This window comes from Myotis nattereri (assembly GCF_964212035.1).
Source record: "Myotis nattereri genome assembly, chromosome: 2".
NCBI classification, from domain to species: domain Eukaryota; kingdom Metazoa; phylum Chordata; class Mammalia; order Chiroptera; family Vespertilionidae; genus Myotis; species Myotis nattereri.
Window position 1 is genome coordinate 153,877,448 of NC_138076.1, and position 21,076 is coordinate 153,898,523.

Consider the following 21,076-nt stretch of genomic DNA (forward strand, 5'->3'; position numbering starts at 1 on the left):
CATCTTATCCTCGCTCCGTTTTATAGTTTTTGCACCAAGTGCTCAGAAACAGGTCCTACCGAAACCCGAATGGAGCCCAAGCCGAAGCCAGCACGGTCCCGCCCTCCGAGGTTCTCCCCAGTCTCAGCCCACTTCCGGGTTCCCTCCGCGGCCCCGCCCCGCCCTCCCGTCCGTCCGCGGCCCCGCCCCGCCGCCCCACGTGACCGCGCGGCGCGCTCCACCCCCGTCCCCGTTCACGTGACCGCGCCCGGGGAGAGAACGCCTGACCCCAGCCCCCGGCTTTCATCGTTCGCCGACTCTCCCCGCGGCTCCTCGGCCTCTCGCCCTTCAGCCGTCTGCGCGTCCCCACACCCCGTCCCGGGGTCCCCCCGGCGCCCTGTCCGCCATGCGGCTCCTGCCTCTGGGCGCAGGTGGGCCCGGGCGGCACAGCCCCCGCCACCTGCGCTCCTGCAGCTCAGCGCTGCTGTTCCTGCTCCTGCTGCCGGGCTGCTGCCTGGGGGGCTCCCGGGCGGCGGCGGGCTCTCGGAGGCCCAACGTGGTGCTGCTGCTCACCGACGACCAGGACGAAGTGCTCGGCGGCATGGTAACTCCTGTTTCTGCCCCGCCCCTCTCCCTCTCTCGGCGGACTCCCCGGTTTCTTGCCCTCTTTCCCGTCCCCACCCCGGCTCCCGGAACCGGCCGACTGGTCCCCGGGTAGGTTTGCTTTGGCCACGCCGGGCCCTGGACGCAGGTCTGAGGGGCCGCAGGACTCTATTTCCTCTTCTAGCTCCAGCGTCTCTTGGAGGGTGACACACGCACACGCACACGCACACACACGCGCGCTCCAAGGAGCTTCTAGTCCGGACCTGACGGCTGCGGAGATGGCGTTCCTTCGCGATCTCGGGACACACAGGTGGACGCCGGTCAGGGATGGGCAGAGCCAACGAGGAGCAGGTGTTGGCTAAGGAGATGCCAGCCTTGAGCATCTTCTGGGTTGGGAGACAAGGACAGCCCCCCAGTGTGAGGACCTAGGCCACCTCCGCCTTTGTTCCCGGGCACAATGTCTGTGCCTGATATTTATAAAATAAGTGCTGAAATGAACTAATCTGGTAGGTAGCTTTCGAACTATCTATTCAGGGTGTGCTTTGCCACACAAGAATCAAGAAAATCCAATTAGCCTAATGGAACACCTGGCCGATGCCTTAGGTCCTGCCAGTGTGCCATTTTGTACCATCTGGGTGTTGTCATGAGACTTCATTCTTTCCCAGAGTTGACGTTGCTTCTGTGTCTTAAGAGTCTTGACCTTTATGACCCTCAGGAATAGCCACCCAACCCCGTACTCACGTAACTCAGGACATCACAGAAAGTGGCTTGCCCCAGGCACATAAATAGTGGAGGCACTGACGAGTGCTCTGATTCTGGGTGTGGTATTCCTCTTTTTAAGAGCAAGTGCTTTTTTTGCTTCCTTTCTTTCAGTTCTCTTTTTGCTTTGAGCGAAATGCTGAGATTATGAAAACACTTCAGGCAAGAGGTTCCAAACTGTGACTGTGTAGTAACAGCCTAGTTCAGTGTCTTTCATCCTGTCCATGAGTGAGTTGTGAAATCAGTTTAGTAACTTCCAGCATTTTCACTTCCCTGCGGAACAGACTCTGGGAATAGAAAATGTCTGTGTGGTACACGCGGTAAAGGTTAAGCATATATCCATATGTGTATATATCTCTGGGCTGTGAATTAAAATGTTTCTTCACTCGGGGCTGTGTGCAAGAGTATGGGATTCTTTTCTAGCTGACGTTTAAGATGCTTGCATTTTGACTCCACACTCCTGCCACATACGCCTCAATGCCTTTTAATTTCTATTCAGTCACATTGACATTGAAGAGTCTTGACTTAATTGCCCTTCTGGGTTTTATTTTGTTGGTTTTTTCCCACCATTCTAACAGCTACACTTATTTTCTTTTAAATATCTCATGTCCTTTAAAAGTATTTTATCCAGGAAAAGCAAGCCACCTCTATCAGAAATTAATAATAGTTTAGTGACTGAAGCTTAATTGAAAGGTAAAGCTTTCGCCCTAGCAGGTTTGGCTCAGTGGATAGAGCATCGGCCTGCGGACTGAAGGGTCCCAGGTTCGATTCCGCAGCAGGGCACATGCCAGGTTGTGGGTGCGATCGCCAGTGGGAGGTTGTGCAGGAGACAGCCAGTCGATGATTCTCTCTCATCATTGATGTTTCTCACTCTCTCTCTCTCCCTCTACCTTCCTCTCTGAAACAATAAATATATTTTTTTTAAAAGAAAGAAAAATGTGTGTTTAAAAGGTACAGCTTTCACATCTCTGTTGAAAACAAACTTCATCACTTAAATACAAGGTGTGGTGTTCAGAATCCATTTTCTTCCATTTTTGTAGGCCACAGATGTGGTCTCTTCTCCTTAGCACAGTGGTTCTCAACCTTCCTAATGCCGCAGCCCTTTAATACAGTTCCTCATGTTGTGGTGACCCCCAATTTCATTGTTACAAATTGAACATAATTAAAGCATAGTGATTAATCACAAAAACAATATGTAATTATATATGTGTTTTCCGATGGTCTTAGGCGACCCTTGTGAAAGGGTCATTCAACCCCCAAAGGGGTCTCGACCCACAGGTTGAGAACCGCTGCCTTAGCATGTTAATCACATTTGCTTCTTTAAACCACAGCAGTTTCTTTTTTATAGGTGTTTGTACTGGAGAGAAGAGCCAAAATTGTGTGGAGGGAACAAGTTGAATTCAGTGCTCTAACTCTGAAAAATTCTTGCTTCTCTTGTAGGCTTTTACAGAATATTTTATGACTAGTTGTCAAACAGCACTTGAAGGGGAAGAGCTAAGACAATATAGCGTTTGAGATTCTACTTGGAGCCAGAGAGTGAGGTGTTTTATCTTTGTGCTTCAGTCATTACAGGAGTCCTCTGCTGTAGGTGTTGTCCTTATCTTAACTAAGAGGAAACTGGAACTTAGAGGGGGCTATAACTTGGCCAAGGTTCATATAGCTAGTGAGGGACAAAGCCTGGTGTCTTAAGATCTCAAAGCCCCATGCTTTTTCTCCTGTTCGAAAATACTTTGATAATACTGTCTTACAGATGTCATTCCACATACCCACATCACCATGGTTACTTATACCACAGGTCAGAGATTCTTCAGGTGACATTCAGGAGCACCAGTGGGGTCATGGAACTCCTTAATTTACAAGTAATACTTTGTGTATATTATCTTCATTTTTTGTCCCCCTCCCCAAAAAAAGGATTATGAATTGCCACCATAGTTGGCAAAATAAACAGTGGTCAATCTCCCAGACTAATTCAGATGAAAGGATTGTAACACTTGTGTGATTGTAGTTTAATGTGAAACCTGTCATCTTTGAAATAGTCTTTTATGTGGTAGTGTCCTCTTTAACATTTCATTGTATTTGTTGCAGGTATCTGGGATTCCGTTTTTTAGATTTTTTTACCCACGCAACTATTCCTGTAGATTTCTTGAATGTTTTGTTTTCAATCCTCACCTGAGGACATACTTACTGATTTTAGAGCGAGGGGAAGAAAGAGAGAGAGAAACATCAATGGGAGAGAGGAACATCAATTAGTTGCCTTCCAGTACACACCTTGACTGGGGATTCAATACCCAACCTGGGTATGTGCCCTGACTGGGAATTGAACCCACCACCTGTCACTGTACAGGTTGACACTCCCAACTAACTGAGCTACACTGGCCAGGGTTTAATTTCTTGATTTTATTTAAATGTAATTATGGTGCGATGGACATACTGTTTTTCACAGAAGCACAGGATGCTTTTTTAAAAAAATCATTCACTCTAGAAAAAGTGACATTCGGTTAAAATTTCAAGGAAGTGAGGGAAGGAGCTGTAATGAAATGTAGGGGAAGAATAAATGCATACATGATGTCTTTGCTTTGCTTAAAGCAGGGTGGTTTTCTATCGAAAAAGGGAAAGTTAGCTATAGAATTACCAAACTTTATTTCGGAACAGGTGTACATGGGAGCTAGGAAAGTATATGACTCCTTGGGATTTTTCTGGAAGGGGTTTTGCTCCGAATGTAGGAAAGTGACACATTTACCCATATGCGAGTATAAGATTGGCTGCTTCATAAAGAATGTGGTATGGCCTTAGCCTCACCGTCACTATCTTTGCTTAGATCTTAAGGATCCATGTTAACATTCAGACACACATACACATTTTCAGTACAGTGTGGTTTCTTGCCTGGGACTTGTTTGATTAAACACAGATTTTATGCTTATCATTTGTACTATGAATAGTCTAAAGACTATGGTTATTAATATAAATCTCTTACATTAAACTCTAGATCCTTGTGCAGCCTTCCATCAGTTCTTTGGCTTCTGCCTAACTCTCTGACCCTGTCTTATCCCACTCCCCCTTTACTGACTGCACTGCTTCTGCCACACATGCACTGCTTTTTGTCCCTCACACGTGCCTCTTTCCTTCTCTGGCAGCCTTTGTACTTGCTATTCACTCAGCCTGGAAGCGTCTTATCCTGGACGTTTGTGCGGCTGACTCATCATCATGTGACTCTCAGCACTGGTTACCTCCTCAAAGAGGCCGTCCCTGACCTACCACCTAAAGTGTTTTCCACTTTTCCTGCCACCGGCTGTAAGCACATTATCCTGGTTTATTCTGTTCATAGCATTTTTAACTGCCCAGAATGATTGCTTGTTTACCTGTTAGTTGTTTAAGTCCCCAAGAGTGCAAGGATCATCAGGGTGGGGACCTTCTGTCTTCATCCACTTCTACTGCCAAGACCAGTGCCTGGCACAAGTTAAGTGTTTAATAAATGTTATATAATCACACAGTATCGTCTTACTGTAAATCAGATATTCCTCAGTAACTTTGCATATTTATCAGACAGTCTGATAACTAAGTCAGATATAATCAACTCACATGGACCTTTTCTTCACTTACCCTTCACTCATTTCCCCTCCCTATATCCTCACAGTAACTCAGATTCTTCATCCATCTAACGCAGTGGTCAGCAAACTCATTAGTCAACAGAGCCAAATATCAACAGTACAACGATTGAAATTTCTTTTGAGAGCCAAATTTTTTAAACTTAAACTATATAGGTAGGTACATTGTTATTAACTTAATTAGGGTAGTCTTAAGGCTTAGGAAGAGCCACGCTCAAGGGGCCGAAGAGCCGTATGTGGCTCACGAGCTGCAGTTTGCCGACCACTGACTAACGTTTTATGCAGCCCAATGTTCTGTACCTGAGTATAGCACCCAGGGATGCTTTATGGGAGATTATGACTGGTGACATTGTTTCTGAAGGTTACCAAAGATCTTATCTATGTCTCTAGCATTTCCTGGGCACCCATTATGCCAGCAGTTCTCAACCTGTGGGTCGCGACCCTTTTGCGGTCGAACAACCCTTTCACAGGGGTCGCCTAAGACCATCCTGCATATCAGATATTTACATTACGATTCATAACAGTAGCAACATTACAGTTATGAAGTAGCAACGAAAATATTTTATGGTTGGGTCACAATAAGCGGAACTGTATTTAAAGGGCCAGAAGGTTGAGAACCACTGCTATGCAGTTACTTACGAAGTGATCAAAGTTGTTTTTTTGTTGTTGTTTTTTTATTTGTTTGTTTGTTTAAATAGAGAGGAAGGAAGAAGGAAGGATAGAGGGCTAGAAACATTGATGAGACAGGAACATCATCAATCAGCTAACTCCTACATGCCCCACACTGGGGATTGAGCCCGCAACCTGGGGATGTGCCCTGACTGGGAATCAAACCAGTGATCTCTTGGTTCCTGGGTCAGTGCTCAACTGCTGAGCCACACTGACCAGGCTCAAAGTTAGTTCTTGAATATGTTAGAATTCTCATCCTTTTGAGCTTTTGGGTTCCTTAATTTTTTCTATTATCTATGTAAAACAATGGGGGAAAGTAATTTATACAGTATTGAAAATGAGGCTTTTGTTAACACAGTTATATACAGTGGGGCCTTGACTTACGAGTTTAATTCTTTCCGTGATGGAGCTCGTAACTCAAATTACTCGTATGTCAAATCAAAAAGTGAACGAGTTAGACACGTGATGCTGGGCTGATGTTGTGGCGTTCACTGTGATATTTGCTGCGCCAACTAGCGGTGGGGTATCTGAAGCTGGCTCATAACCTGAATTTTAGCTCGCAACTCAAAGCAAAAAATCGGCCGAGAGACAGCTCGTATCTCGAAAAACTCATTAGTCGGGACACTCGTAAGTCAAGGCCGTACTGTATTTGGATTGTCTTTAAGAAACTATTATACAACAAAATACACTTAGAGCTGCATTTAATATGGTCCTAGATTTCAAAGGTACTTGAGAATCATCATGAATTGTCTCTCATAATACAACTAAAATGAGTCTCTTCAATGGTTCTTTCTTGCCATGTGGCAACTGAATAAAGATTATTCATATTTATGGTCCTTTTTATTTGTATTAGTTGACCATCTTTAGACTTTTATCCTCACTATAGGATTTGATATTAATTATTTTCTATACTTGTCAGGATCTTGGATTTTGAACAAATGATAAAAAGCAAGGATATATAGCCAAAACCGGTTTGGCTCAGTGGATAGAGCGTCGGCCTGCGGACTGAAAGGTCCCAGGTTCGATTCCGGTCAAGGGCATGTACCTGGGTTGCGGGCACATCCTCAGTGGGAGATGTGCAGGAGGCAGCTGATTGATGTTTCTCCCTCATCGATGTTTCTGACTCTCTATCTCTCTTCCTTTCTCTCTGTAAAAAATCAATAAAGTATATTTAAAAAAAAAAAAAAGCAAGGATATAAACAAAGAAATTTCTGATTAGTCTTTTGCCTGAGAGGGTTCTGTGTATACCTGTTGGCCACCTGGTTCAAGTTCTTACCTGAGGTGGTGATATGTCTAGTGCAGAGCAGAGGGCTGTGAGTTTGTAGTCAAAAAGTGTGCATCTGGGCTCCACCACTGAATAATATTTTACTTAATCTCTGAGCCTGTCTTGCTGGCTTTCAGAACCTAAGTGTTATAACTGTTTTAAAAGGTGGAAGGCTCCTTTTATATGATTTCCCACATCCTGCTTCTAAAGATGAATTAATAGAGATAGTTCTGCCCTATCTCTTAAGGAGGCTGGTGACAAATGAGATAAGGGCACAAAATTTCATTACAGTGAAATCAACACCGCTAGAAAAATACCATCAGCTGTGAACTTTCCCCTCCTTCAAGCATTATGAACCCCTGAACTTTTGCATAGGAAAGAACTGACTAACCAAACCTGTTTGCTTTATCTCCAGAATCACTCTCTTGGCTCTTTCTTAGTGTCAGACGGAGCTGATAGGTTGGGAATAAGATACAAAACCCATGAATGTTGGTCTGTGTATTGTAGTTGATTGAGAGAAATAGTTTAACAGATAATTATTTGCTTTACAGACACCACTGAAGAAAACCAAGGCTCTCATCGGAGAGATGGGGATGACTTTCTCCAGCGCTGTAAGTTTTAAAGCCAGTTTAATTTTGTTAAACTTTAATTGTGTTTATGTTCTAAGAAGGAACACTCACTTTTGGGTAGTCTGTTTTGTTTTTTCTTCCCTAGTTAAAAAGCCTGATCTGAAGGAGGGATCTTATTTAATGTGATAAATTATGTTAATTGAAATCTTACTTCTTACCAATTGGAGATTAACTGCAGGCAATTTCTAAGCCAGTCTTTTCTACAACTCAGAACTAGAGAATTTTACTTCAAACCTGACTGTTTGAGGTTTGAATGTGGATTGTAAGCATCAAATAACATTAATGCTATGTAAACTGTTCCATGCTAAAAACTTGCAGACCACTTTACAAAACCCAGTTAACCATGGAAGCCAAACCTGACAAAGACAGTAGCAACAAAGCCAACAACAGTTGTGTGTATCTGTGAATATAGAAAACAAATATATGTATATATAAACATAGATACAAAGACTCAAATGCTAGCAAACTTGAGGACCATGCACATACACAAGTAAGTGGTAACCTATTAACATCGGGAAATCCATTGAACAGCAGCCTTGTGTTGTGCTTTAGAGCGCCGACTCGGGAGCCAGTCCGCCTGGTTTCACACGCTCTCTGCCTCTTTTCCAGCTCTGTGACCTTAGGCAAGTTATTAAGCTTTCTGGCCCTTGTTTTCCATATTTATAAATGGGAGTACTGAAACTTACCTCAGGGTTTATGTGAGGTTAAGTGAATTGATACATGTAAAGCAACCAACCACCTGTATCCCTGCCTGACTTATAATGATTTCAGTCATCTCTTGGTATCTGTGAGGGATTGGTTCCAGGACCGCCCCCACCCCAGCAGATACCAAATCTGCGTGTGCTCAAGTTCCTTACATGTGTTTCCTTACAATAGCACAGTATTTGCATGTAACCTAGGCACATACTCCTGTAGACTTTAAATTATCTCTAGGTTACTGATAATACCTAATGCAATGAAAATACTATGTAAACAGTTGTTATACCGTATTGTTTCGGGAATAGTGACAATAAAAAGTCTGTACAAGTTCAGCACAGTGCAACCACATCATAGACCTAGTTATACTGTTCACGTCGGCAACAACGTGACTTTTTTCCCCCCCGGAACATTTTCAATCTGAGGTTGGTTGAATCTGTGGATTTGGAACCCACACATACAGAGGGCTGGCTGTACTACACAATGGTGGTTGTTATATTGTCCACCAACATGGAATTGGTAGTAAAAGAAGGATAGTTATATGTGCATTCCAATAGATGCTTGAAAATTCTCTGAAATTTTAGCATCTTTTCCTGGTAATTTATTCAACTGTTGGAAGAATACATCCTTATGAAGAATACTTCAGACAAATGGCACACCTATAGTTAAGGTGAACTACTCTCGTCACTATTGTTAGAAAGACAAAGGGCTAATGCCTCTTGCTTAATACTGTTCTGAGCTGTCTAGTCGTTGGCATAAGTCTTACAGAATTAAGAGGTAAAACTATTGGGAAAAGAGAAAATTAATATTTCCATTTGTTTGGATTGTCTACCTAGAAAACAAGAGAGTTGTTAGAAAACTTTTAATAGAACTTAGTAAGGTAGAAATGAAAAAACAAAACAAAACAAAACTTCCAGATAACCAGTTAGAGAAATATGGGAAGGAGAAAAGATCACGTTCACATAAGTAGGAAAATTCAGACTCTGGAAATAAACTGGTGGTGGCTAGTAATGGTTCTTTAAGACCTATATAAATAAAGTTACAGAACTTTGTAAGTGATGTAATAAAAACTACTTAATATGAAGACATGCACATTACTTTCCATGGGAAAATACAAGATTATAAAGTATTCTAATCAGAATTCCAGTAAGATTTTTTTTATGCTGAATTCAGTGAATCCAAAGTTATCTGGAATAATAAGTAGGTTAGAACAATTAGGGTAATTTTTTTAAAGGAAGAAATTGCTTTACTGGGTACTAAAATGTAATATGAAGATACAATAAACAGTGTGGTATTCCCAAAAATTAGCTTAGGAAACAAAAAAGGGAAAGAATTAAAAGAGTTGCCAATGTAAAAATTACAAAAGTCAAACATCTAACAAAATTAAAAGGCAAAAGTAAAAAACGGGAAGTATTTATAGTATGACTGAATCCTTCCTTAATTCCAATTTTATGTAATAAGAGGCCAGTAGCTCAGGAGGAAAAAATGTGCAAATCACATGAACAGACCATTCCCATAAACACAGTTGGTTAGTGTGCATGTGGAGAATGTTCATCAGTATTTAAAAATGTCAAAATCCAATAAAAGGCCAAATAAATACTAAGTATTTAAAAAGGATACAATGTAATTTTGGCAAAGGTGTGCTCAAATAAGCCTTACTTCTCTGCTGGTGGAAGTATAAGCTAGTATTACCCTTCTGTTAAATGTGCATTAAGAATTATACAGATATTATTGGGTAGAATGGGATAAGTCTATTGATGACAGTAGCTAATAGAAACATAAGTAGAAAAAAAAATCTGTCTGTCATATATAAAATGATACAGGAAATACGTAAAGCTACAGATCAGCCTGAACATGACCCTCTACTGCTCAGCCACATTAAATTCAAGTAGTAGTTTTTATCTTTGGTTAAGACCTAGCTCCCACCACGCTGTGCTCCTTGTATGTAAATATTTATTTGAAGTGAGGTTAGAATAGCATTATTTTATCCTGCAGAAGGAAACCAGCCAAAAAAGAAATCTGTTCCTTGGTTTGTTCTATCTGCTTTACTGTCTCTACGTTACATATGGCAGCTTGGAAATGTGTTATATGCAAAGAATATTTTTGTATCAGTGGAAACTAGAAATTTGAAGTTAAAATATTGAGCAACTTTCTTTTATTCTTTTTAGAAATTATGGGAAATTCATCTTTCTTGTGTAACTGTCCTTGTTGCTTCTGTTTCCTTTGTAGTATGTGCCAAGTGCTCTTTGCTGCCCAAGCCGTGCCAGTATCCTGACAGGGAAGTACCCACATAATCATCATGTTGTTAACAACACTTTAGAGGGAAACTGCAGTAGTAAGTCTTGGCAGAAGATCCAAGAACCAAATACTTTCCCAGCAATTCTCAGATCAATGTGTGGCTATCAGACCTTTTTTGCAGGAAAATACTTAAATGAGGTATGTTGGTCTAATTATTCCTCCCCCTTTTTTTATAACAGCTTTTTAAATGTGAATTAATAGAATTCATGGTACTTGTTTTTTAATAAGTATCCATTCAAGTCATGCTAAAGGATTTTTGGCAAATGTTTTCTCCTAATCTGCCCATAAATAAGAACTTATATAAACATATTTACATCATTTGGATACTGTATTTATTCTTCTAAATAGTCTCAGGAGCATTTATTGAAAAAGTATCCTAGGACTGCCCCGGCCGGGTGGCTCAGTTGGTTGGAGCATCATCCTGTACACCAAAAAGATTGCGAGTTTGGTTCTTGGTCAGGGCACATACTTAGGTTGCAGGTTTGATCCCGGTCAGGCCTGTACAGGAGGCAGTTGATTGATGTTTATTTGTTTCTTTCTCTCCATCCCTCCCCCTCTCTCCTCCCATTCCCTCCTTTTCTCTCTCTAAAAAAAAGTCAGTGCTCACTTCAGCAACACATGTACTAAAATTGGAACAATACAGAAAAGGTTAGCATGGCCTCTGCACAACGATGACGCCCAAATTCGTGAAGCGTTCCATTAAAAAAAAAATTAATAAAAGCATAACCTAGCCAACTGGAGTGGCTCAGTTGGTTGAGCCTTTTCCTGTTCAGTGAAAGGTTGCCAGTTCCATTCCGGTCAGAACACATACCTGGGTTGCATGTTCAATCTCTGGTCCAGCCACATAGGGAAGGTAACCAATCGATGATTTTCTCTTTCCTCTCCTTTTCCCTCTCCCTCATGCTAAGCATGTCTGTGGGTGGAGATTAAAAAAAAAAAAAATTAAAAAAAAATCCTAGGGTGAGGATTAAAATAATAATAATTATCCTAGGACTGCTGCTGTGTACATCTTCCCCTTTTTACTCAAGAACTCTGCTTGTCATGTGGCTGGCATGTGATCTTTGTTTCCATTTCCTCTGTATTAGGATCAGAATGAAGAATATGTCTTTAGTATCTTTCCTGAATTACAACTTATGCTTAACCCATTTTGTAACCTGAAAAGTGGGAACAGAATGTGGGTAGATCAGTGATAAGAGAAGGCACCCAGAGCCTGGGACAGTCAGGCCATTAAAGCAGGTGACTGAGTGGTCAGTGTGCAGCCATTTGGGCCTCGATGGAGAGAGATCGCATTGTGACCTGCCAAGGCCAGATTTCATGGCCTCACTGGCCTTAGCTTTTAGTCAGAATTCAGGTTTAAAGGAAATAGTGTGTTTGAGGGTATTTGGGGTTATCTCCTATAGTAAAACTGGGAGTGCAGGACAGAGAGAAGATGTACATTTTCTTAAATATTTTATCTGTGGTTGCTAGAGATCTTAATATCTGATCTGAAATTTTTTTCACTTTTCACACTCCCCACAACAATTAGGGGAATTTGCAATCTTGTGGGTTTGAAAGAAGATGACTCAATTTGAAAAGAATAATGAGAAATAAGTACAGATACTAGGTCATTGTGTTAAGACTATGGGTCATAAAGAGAACTTATACTACTTTGCATGTTAAAGAGCATCTAATATATACAAAATTAGGAGAAATTCTTTAAAATACAAAGATTTAGCCCTAGCTGGTTTGGCTCAGTGGATACAGCATCAGCCTACAGACTGAAGGGTTCCAGGTTCATTTCCAGTCAAGAGCACATGCCCGGGTTGCAGGCTTAATCCCCAGTAGGGGGCATGTAGGAGCCAGCCGATCAATGATTCTCTCTCATCATTGATGTTTCTATCTCTCTCTCCCTCTCCCCTCCTCTCTGAAATCAATAAAAATATATACTAGTATTTTTAAAAAGTTATATATATATATATATATATATATATATATATATATATATAAATAAAATACAAAGATTTCGTTCTCAGGTGCTAAATTCTGCCTTAAATGGGCAATATTAAACCTTGCTGAGGTAGAATGGGATGATTCTGTGGTCTCTTCACTTGCTCATCTCATTAGGTCTCTTGCTGAACTCATCAAGACAATGGAAATTATTAGCTAGTAGCTCATAGTTGGGTCATTTTCACTGTCGCTAGTCACAAGGTCAGTTGGACTATTCAGCAAATGAGCCCTGTGGCCTAAGCCATGTGGTCGTCTTCTGTAAAGGGCCAGAAGTAAATAATTTAGGCTTTGCAAGCCGTATGTCTCTGTTGTAAGTATTCAACTCTGTCATCATAGCATGAAAGCAGCTATAGACAGACGTTAGGTAAACTGACGAGTGTGGCTGTGTTCCAATGAACTTTATCACCACTGAAATTTCAATTTCATGTAGCTGTCACATGTTACAACATAGTCTTCTTTTGATTGGTCTTTATATTTTTTTAATGTTTGGAAAAAAATTCTTAGCTTGCTGGCCATACAAAACAGTTAGCAGGCTAGATTTGGCCTGTAGTTTGCCAGCTCGTGCTTCCAAAGTTTCTAGGAATATGGTGTCCTTTATTTTTTGCTGGTTTGTGTGTTTGGGAAAAGTGAGCACCTACCGTGTTTAAGGGACTGATCTAAAAAGATTCTACACGTGTCCTGTTTCTTTGTGTCTCATCATGTCTGAGGACTTCTAATGCCCTGCTTGTCTGCTTTTCAGTATGGAGCCCCAGCTGCTGGTGGGTTAGAGTATGTTCCTCCGGGATGGAGCTACTGGTATGCCTTGGTGAGTGACTACCAAAGTCAGTGCCAATTACACACAGCCCACAGATGTCAAATGTGTGTACTCTGATTTAGCTCTGATATTGACATAACTTGGTTTGCTTTTATGATTGGCTGTTTCATCTCCCTGCAGGAAAGTCTTTTGATTTGCAAGTAATTTCTTTGTGGGGGTTTAGCAACATATTTTGCTATTCTACCTGATCCCCTCTTGTTTTTGTTTGTTTTTTTAAAGTAGGACAGGCCTGGCTAGTGTTGCTCAGTGATTAGAGCATCGGCCCATACACTGAAGGATTGCAGGTTCCGTTCCCAGTAAAGGGCATATACCTGGGTTGCCTCCCTGGCTCCAGTTGGAATGTGTGTGGGAGGCAACCAATCATTGTGTCTCTCTCACATTGATGTTTCTTTTTTTCTCTCTCTTCCCCCCCCCCCACCCCTTCTTTCCCTTCCTCCCACTCTAAAAAACTCAATGGAAAACATATCCTTGGGTGAGGTTTAACAAAAAATAAATAAAAAGTAGGACATATTATTGAAACTATGCTAGTAGTTAATTAAAACCCTAGTCAAAAAATCTAATTCAGTACAACTTGTATAATTACCCTTTTAAAATTTCTTATCACCATTTAAATGGGATAGGTTAGCCTAGTATGGTTTCCAGCTTTCATTGTGTGTGCGACGTCATAATAAATTTTACTTTCCTCTCTTTATAATAGGAGAAGAATTCTAAGTACTATAATTACACCCTCTCTATCAATGGCAAGGCACGGAAGCATGGTGAGAACTACAGTGTGGACTACCTGACAGATGTTTTGGTGAGTCACTGAAGCGCTGTCCGGGCAGATTTGGCTAACATTTGATTAAAGACTTTGCCTAGAAAACCTTTAGTTATATTTGTTCATGTTGGGTAATGTGAATGAATAATAACTCGATCTAACTGCCAAAGAATAGTTCCAGCTGATTAAAAACTCCTGAGGGTATATTCTTTGTATAGCCAAGCTCAGGTCTAATGTGCTTGAAATTCCAGCAACAGATTCCCCCCCACCTCCCATTTTTATTTATTAACTTGATGTTTTACTTTGTAAGAGTTCCTACTCTTGACCCCAGTTTTACTCACAACCTACAAGATGACAGCTTCGTCGTGAGGGTGGGATGATAGGGATATGGGAGTTGTTCGGGCATTGTGTAGTTCTATATAAAAAATACCGAAAGTGGGTGAATTTGGGACTTCTCTTTCCTGTCTAAAATATTTCTAATGACAACCCTTTTTAGAGTATTCAGTCACCAAATATTTCAGCATTACTTGTAGTGGGTTTTCAGAAGTAATGAAGCACAGTCCTTGATTCTGTGGAGGTAACTTTTTAGTAGCATATTTTATTTATACATATGTGTGTATGTGCACACACATTCATTTATTGTCTTGTTAGATGATGATGAGTTAGAGAGAGGAGGCAGATTATGGGATTACTTAGATAACATTTAAGCACAATCTTGATGTAGGTGAGTGTGAGCTATAAAGATCACGAGAAAGAATGCCACAGGCAGAAGGAATGAGTAGTGTTCAGGCACTCAAGCGGGAGTGTGCCTGGCATGTTGGAGAAACCACAGCTTTCTTACAAAGCAAGGGTAAATTGGTGGGCAGGGTGGTAATGGGAAATTGATGCAGTCAGTGCCTTTTGAGATTAGTGTTGGGACTAAATGAAGATATAAATCAACTAGAACAATTAAAAACATTACATGGATGTGGGATGCTTTCATTTTCATAAAGTATCTCCAAATAAGCAAATGGAAAATGTCAGTCCATATACATTAAAGCCCTGGTGTGATTTATTTGGGTTTAATATTACTCATTTAGCTTAGCTAGTTTAGCTGACAAAACTTGTAATACCTACATATTTTTGTAAGATTAAGGTAATTTAATCCACCTTGCCCACTGTTGTGAATTAGATTGACTCTTATTTTTATACTAGAGGCCCAGTGCATGAATTCATGCACGGGTGGGGGGTCTGGCTGTCCCGGCCCCAATCAGGGCCTGATCAGGGTCGGGCTGGCTGGGGGGAGGGGCCGTAGGCGATTGGCCAGTGGGCCCTGCCCCCAATTAGGGTGAGGGCCGATTGGAGGTGGGGTCAGCCATGGGGAGAGGCTGTGGGTGGTGGACTGGCCGGCCCTTCCCCCAAATGGGGGGGGTCGATCAAGGGCCAGCGGCCTGGGGGAGGGGACATGGGTGGTTGGCTGCTGGCCCTGCCCCTGATTGGAGTGGGGGGAGGGGCTGTGGGCTGATCAGGGTCTGGTGGGCATTGGGGGCAGGGCCTGCCACGGGGAGGGGCTGCAGGCAGTTGGCCAGCTGGCCCCACCCCTGATTGGGTTGGGGGGGCCAATCTGGGGTAGAGCCAGCCGGGGGAAGGGGCTGCAGGAGGTTGGCCAGCTGGCCCCACTCCCTATTGGGGTAGGGGGGCAATCAGGTGGGGCCAGCAGGGGGAAGGGCTGTGGGCTGATCAGGGTGGTGGGGCCCATCGGAGGCGGAGTAGGAAGGGCCATGGCGGGGTTGTCTGGCCGCTCTGCCCTCTATCAGGGTGGAAGAGGCTGATCAGGGGCAGGGCTGGCTGTGGGGAGGGGCCACGGGAGGTTGGCCAGCCGGCCCCACCTCTTGATCAGGCTGGTTCGCTGGCCACAGTGAGTGTCATAGCAACCAGTCTTTCTGTTCGTTATGGCTTTCTGGTCGCTGGCTTTTTATATATATAGATTCCCTAAGGCATCAAATGTATATACTGTAAGCTGCATTAATGTAAGTTAATACTAAAAGGGCCACATTACTATTTCTTTCCAATGAGAAGCATAACATTTAAAATATATATATATTTTTATTTCAGAGAGCAAGGGAGAGGGAGAGATAGAAACATCAACGATGATGAGAGAGAATCATTGATCGGCTGCCTCCTACATGCCCCACACTGGGGATCGAGCCCACAACCTGGGCATATACCCTGACCAGGAATCTTAACTGTGACCTCCTGGTTCATAAGTTGACATTCAAACACTGAGCCATGCTGGCCGGGCCATAATACTTTTTTGGTCATGTAAAATCATCAAAACCTAACTGCCCCTTAGGATAGTGTCCTCTTCGATTTTTTATTTTAAGTATTGCCTAAAAGCCAAATATTGGTTCCAACAGCACGCTGGTCATTTGACTATGACACAGGTTGTGTGCTGAGATTTGTTAAAAACTAATAATACCCTTGTGTTTACCAGAGAACATGTATCTATATCTATCAAGTCTGCAGCTGTTGGGTAGGGATAGGAAATGACAAATCTTTGTGTACGTCAGGCTAATGTCTCCTTGGACTTCCTGGACTACAAGTCCAACTTTGAACCATTCTTCATGATGATCTCCACTCCAGCGCCTCACTCGCCTTGGATAGCCGCACCCCAGTACCAGAAGACCTTCCAGAATGTCTTTGCACCAAGGAACAAGAACTTCAACATCCATGGAACGGTAGTGTCCCTAATCCTAGAATTAAGCCATACTCAATATAGTCAACTATTTAATATACTTGTTAGGAAGCCTTTCAGCCATGTAGTTGGTTTTCTTTCCAGACATTTCAAGGTAATTATAGCTGTCCCTAATAAGATAGGTGGTATAAACTTGCTTCAGAAATACACATTCCTGCCACACATCCTGTGAGCAGCCAGAGAGTCCACAGGGAATATTAAAGGATGCCATCTTCCTTGACTACAGGCTTTCCTGATAACCTCTTTGCTGGCTCTCTTTTGCCTGGCAGTGGCTGACACGTGTTCCTTGAGGCTTAGTTGGGCCTGCAGCAGCCTCCTTTGGTGGCCCTCACACATAGGAAGAAGAGGGGTGACACAATGTGATATGATGGGTAGGGAAATAAAATGGAGAAATGAGCCAGGGCAGGGAATATAATTAAGGGCCACAACCTAAATATTTGCTTCATGTGTCAGTTTCTTATCCTTCCCTTGGCACAGGGGATTGACTAGTTCAAATGCAGAATGCCTCTACTGCCCATGCCTATTTCCCAGAAATCTTCATTGCTTGTGAGGTGGTGGAAAGAATGAATCTTACAGTTAGACTCAGCACTACCACCTTATAGCTTAGTGACCCAACAGTGAGCAAGATGCTAACTTCCATTGCTCATGCAACTGCTATATGGACTAAAGCAGTGGTCGCCAATCTTTCGCACCTCACGGACCAACAGTGGTCTACAGACCACTGGTTGGTGACTGCTGGAGTAAAGTACATAGAAACATCTGTGGTATCACCTGCAATATTGCAAGCATGTGCTTGTTTAGTATGATTTGAAAGCTAACTGAGCTAAGTTTTAAACTAGAGAGCCATTCTCAAATTGTGTTCCAAAAAAATTGATAGCAGTTCCCATGACCAAGTAAGTGCAGAAACTTTAGGTTAAGTAAGTCACTCTGCTATAGGATTCCTCAGAGTTATTCATGTTCTAACATGAATTTCCAGTCAGAGGACATGCTATATAGCATCTCTCAAACATATTAACTAAAGAACACTCTGAGGATCATATTTTGGGAGATAGCTTAGGGTTTCAAGACTAAGGAGGAAGGAGAAAATTAATGGTGTGTGTGAATGTTTTGTGTGTGTGTGTGTGTTTTTTAACTGACTTTTTTATTAAAATGAGAAGAACCCTCCAAATTTGGACTTGAAGTTTTAGGAAATTGCTATTTTGGGATTTTCCCAACAGTTTAGGATGATGGATATCTTGGGTAAGAAAATAGAAGACAATAAAATGTTGACATATAAGCAAAACTAAGAGGAAGGTAAAGTTAATATTTACCCTTTTGTAGTTTGGGTAGGAGACCCAAAGCATATACTCAGAGTTATAAATTTAATTATCTACTATAGTAGTTTATTTGACTGGGTGACTTGGTGTTAACATTTTTTTTCTTTTAAATTTTAGAACAAGCACTGGTTAATTAGGCAAGCCAAGACTCCAATGACTAATTCTTCGATACAGTTTTTAGATAATGCGTTTAGGAAAAGGTAAGAGCTGCTACTTTCTCAACCTGGGAGGTCTTAGAGGACCCTCCAAATCAGCCTATGAACAGGGGACTGTACCATGTGGTTATATTTGAGACAGAATTGGAGGGTAACAAGTTGATGGGAGAGACTTTGCTTGGTGGGGAGGGCATCTGTTGCCTCGGAAGCACAGATTCCTTTACATTTGGGTGTGTGAGGTGGCCTTTGGACCCTCAGACTAATTAAACAATCTATTTTTATGACTTGTTAAAACATTACAAACTGGAACCATTTGACTTTTTTTTTTTTAAGTTTCCACCCAGCCGATGTGGCTCAGTGGTTGAGCGTTGACCTATGAACCAGGAGGTCAGGGTTCAATTCCCAATCAGGGCACATGCCCTGGTTTGGGGCTCAATCCCCAGTAGAGGCTGTGCAGGAGGCAGCCGATCAGTGATTCTGTCTCATCATTGATGTTTCTATCTCTCCTCCCTTCTCTAAAATCAATAAAAAAAAATATTTTTTAAAAAGTTTCCTGTATCTAAGGAAAAGGTCAGTTTGTTAGTGACAAGTCTCCCAATATTTGCATAAAACCCAAAGGCTTAGACTAGAGCAAATTATTTACCTTTGCTGTTTGTGATTTTCAAGAAATTCTTTAATTTTTCAAAAAATTCATTACTTAAGTTGTAATCTATTACTTATTACCAAGGGTTGGCAAACTTTTTCTGTAAAGGGCCAGATAGTAAATACTATAGGCTTGCAGGCCATATGATCTTTGTCGCAGCTGCTCAGCTCTGCTGTTGGGAGTGCAAAAGCAGCTCAAGACAGTACGTGAATGAATGAGCATGGTTGTGTTCTAATAAAACTTTATATGTATATAAAAAAGAGACAGTAAGTTGTTTAATGGGTCCTTTCAGATTTATAAACTGAAAAAGTTCTGGAAATCTGTCTCACTATGTGAATATATTTAATACTACTGACCTGTACACTTAAATACTAAGATGGTAAATTTTATATTATGTGTTTTTTACCACAATTTAAAAGCAAACGACAGACAGTGGGCAAACTTTGGCGCATGGCTGCAGTTTGCCAGCCCCTAGTTTAGATCACAAACACTGTTGGGGCACAGGTTCATGTGAATTAATCTGTATTAATCAGTGCTGAGTTGACAACTTGCCCTCATCTCTACTCTCATCAGCAGTGATAATAAGTAATAAAACTAGTTATAAAAAGCCTCATTCATTTCTTTGGAAACAGTTCAATTTAGACTGAGGTAACTATTCTAAAATTTTCTAATCTTTTTTTTTTTTTTTTGCAATGAGGCATTTGAGGAAAGGAAATTTGGAAATTTCTTCCATTTTGGGGAGAATGGTTTTGAGGTTTTGCAGGTGTCCCTGAGCTGTTTTCTTTGAGGTTCTACTGACATCCTCTGTTTACATCCAGGTGGCAAACTCTACTCTCAGTTGATGACCTTGTGGAGAAACTGGTCAAGAGATTGGAGTTCATCGGGGAGCTCGACAACACTTACATCTTTTATACTTCTGACAATGGCTACCACACAGGTAAGGGGCATGGTTAGGTGTTCCGGAGACCTTTGGGAGGTGCCTTTCCGTTTTTACCCACCCAGGATCACTGGCAGGGAGCTCTGGTCCCTGTAGAGCAGTTTAGAGGCCAGAGGGAAGGTCTTGCCCTCAGGTCCCCTCTGGTCAGAGGGCCCACTCATTGCCACACGGAGAGACCGGTTTCATTATTTGCTGTGTCATATGTTATATTACGTGATATTCCAGGAGTCGGGAGAGTGAGCTTGATGGGTTGGAGGCAGGATTTATGAAGGAGGTAAGAAGTTGAACGGGACTTTAGAAAAGTAGACTTTAGAAAATAAGGGTAAGACATTTTACATAGAAGATCAAGAAGATTGTATTGGGTGGGGGGAGTCTTTCATGTGAAATTAGTTTTGTGTGTGTGAGTGTGAGGTTTTGTGTGTGTGTGTGTGTGTGTGTGTTTTGTCTTTTTAAAACTGCAGGATGAATAAGCCCCCTGTTTTTGACTTTCATCCTTTCTACTTGAACCTTTTGCAGGTTAAAAACCAATATTTTCTTCTTTCCCCACCTATAAATTTTATAAACTTGAGTGGAATTAACCTGAGGCTTGCTTGCATAGAACAGATTGGGCGTTTAATCTATTATTGTGAATATTTTTGAAATATATTTTATTGATTTTTTACAGAGAGGAAGGGAGAGGGATAGAGAGTTAGAAACATCGATAAGAGAGAAATACTGATCAGCTGCCTCCTGCACACCCCCTAATGGGGATGTGCCCGCAACCAAGGTACATGCCCTTGACTGGAATCGAACCTGGGACCCTTCAGTCTGCAGGCCGACGCTCTGTCCACTGAGCCAAACCGGTCAGGGCTATTGTGAATATTTTTAAGCACTTGAAGTAGAGACTAATAAAATAACCCCCATTATCCAGCTTCAGTTTTCAGTTGCATGTGGCCAGTCTTTTGAATTCTTCCTACCCTACCCTGGTATGTTTTTTTTTAGCTGGAAGGTTTTGTAGAATCTCTGGAAGTTGTGATTCCACACATCAACACTTAATTGTGCATCTGACTAGTTTATTATGTATCAGGATCTAGACAAAGTCTGCGTGTTACCTTTAGCTTTTGTGTGTCCTAAAAGCTGTCGTTGCCACTGATTGATTGGAAAAACTGGTCTTTTGTCCATTTAGAATATCTGACATCCTGGCTTTTATCTTGTTTATTTATACAGTGGGGCCTTGACTTACGAATTAATTC

The 21,076-nt window shown here is 41.8% G+C and overlaps 1 protein-coding gene across 1 annotated transcript in view; it reads left to right on the top strand.

Moving 5' to 3' along the window:
- Window positions 1-245: 245 nt before the first annotated feature.
- GNS (glucosamine (N-acetyl)-6-sulfatase) overlaps window positions 246-21,076 on the top strand; it is a 46,240-nt gene continuing 25,409 nt past the window's right edge. The window contains exons 1-8 of the mRNA XM_081082572.1: window positions 246-583; window positions 7,431-7,490; window positions 10,434-10,640; window positions 13,228-13,293; window positions 14,000-14,098; window positions 16,609-16,776; window positions 18,227-18,309; window positions 19,726-19,844. Of these exons, the coding sequence (XP_080938698.1) occupies window positions 386-583; window positions 7,431-7,490; window positions 10,434-10,640; window positions 13,228-13,293; window positions 14,000-14,098; window positions 16,609-16,776; window positions 18,227-18,309; window positions 19,726-19,844 (1,000 nt within the window). The 5' untranslated portion in view covers window positions 246-385. The remainder of the gene's footprint in view (window positions 584-7,430; window positions 7,491-10,433; window positions 10,641-13,227; window positions 13,294-13,999; window positions 14,099-16,608; window positions 16,777-18,226; window positions 18,310-19,725; window positions 19,845-21,076) is intronic.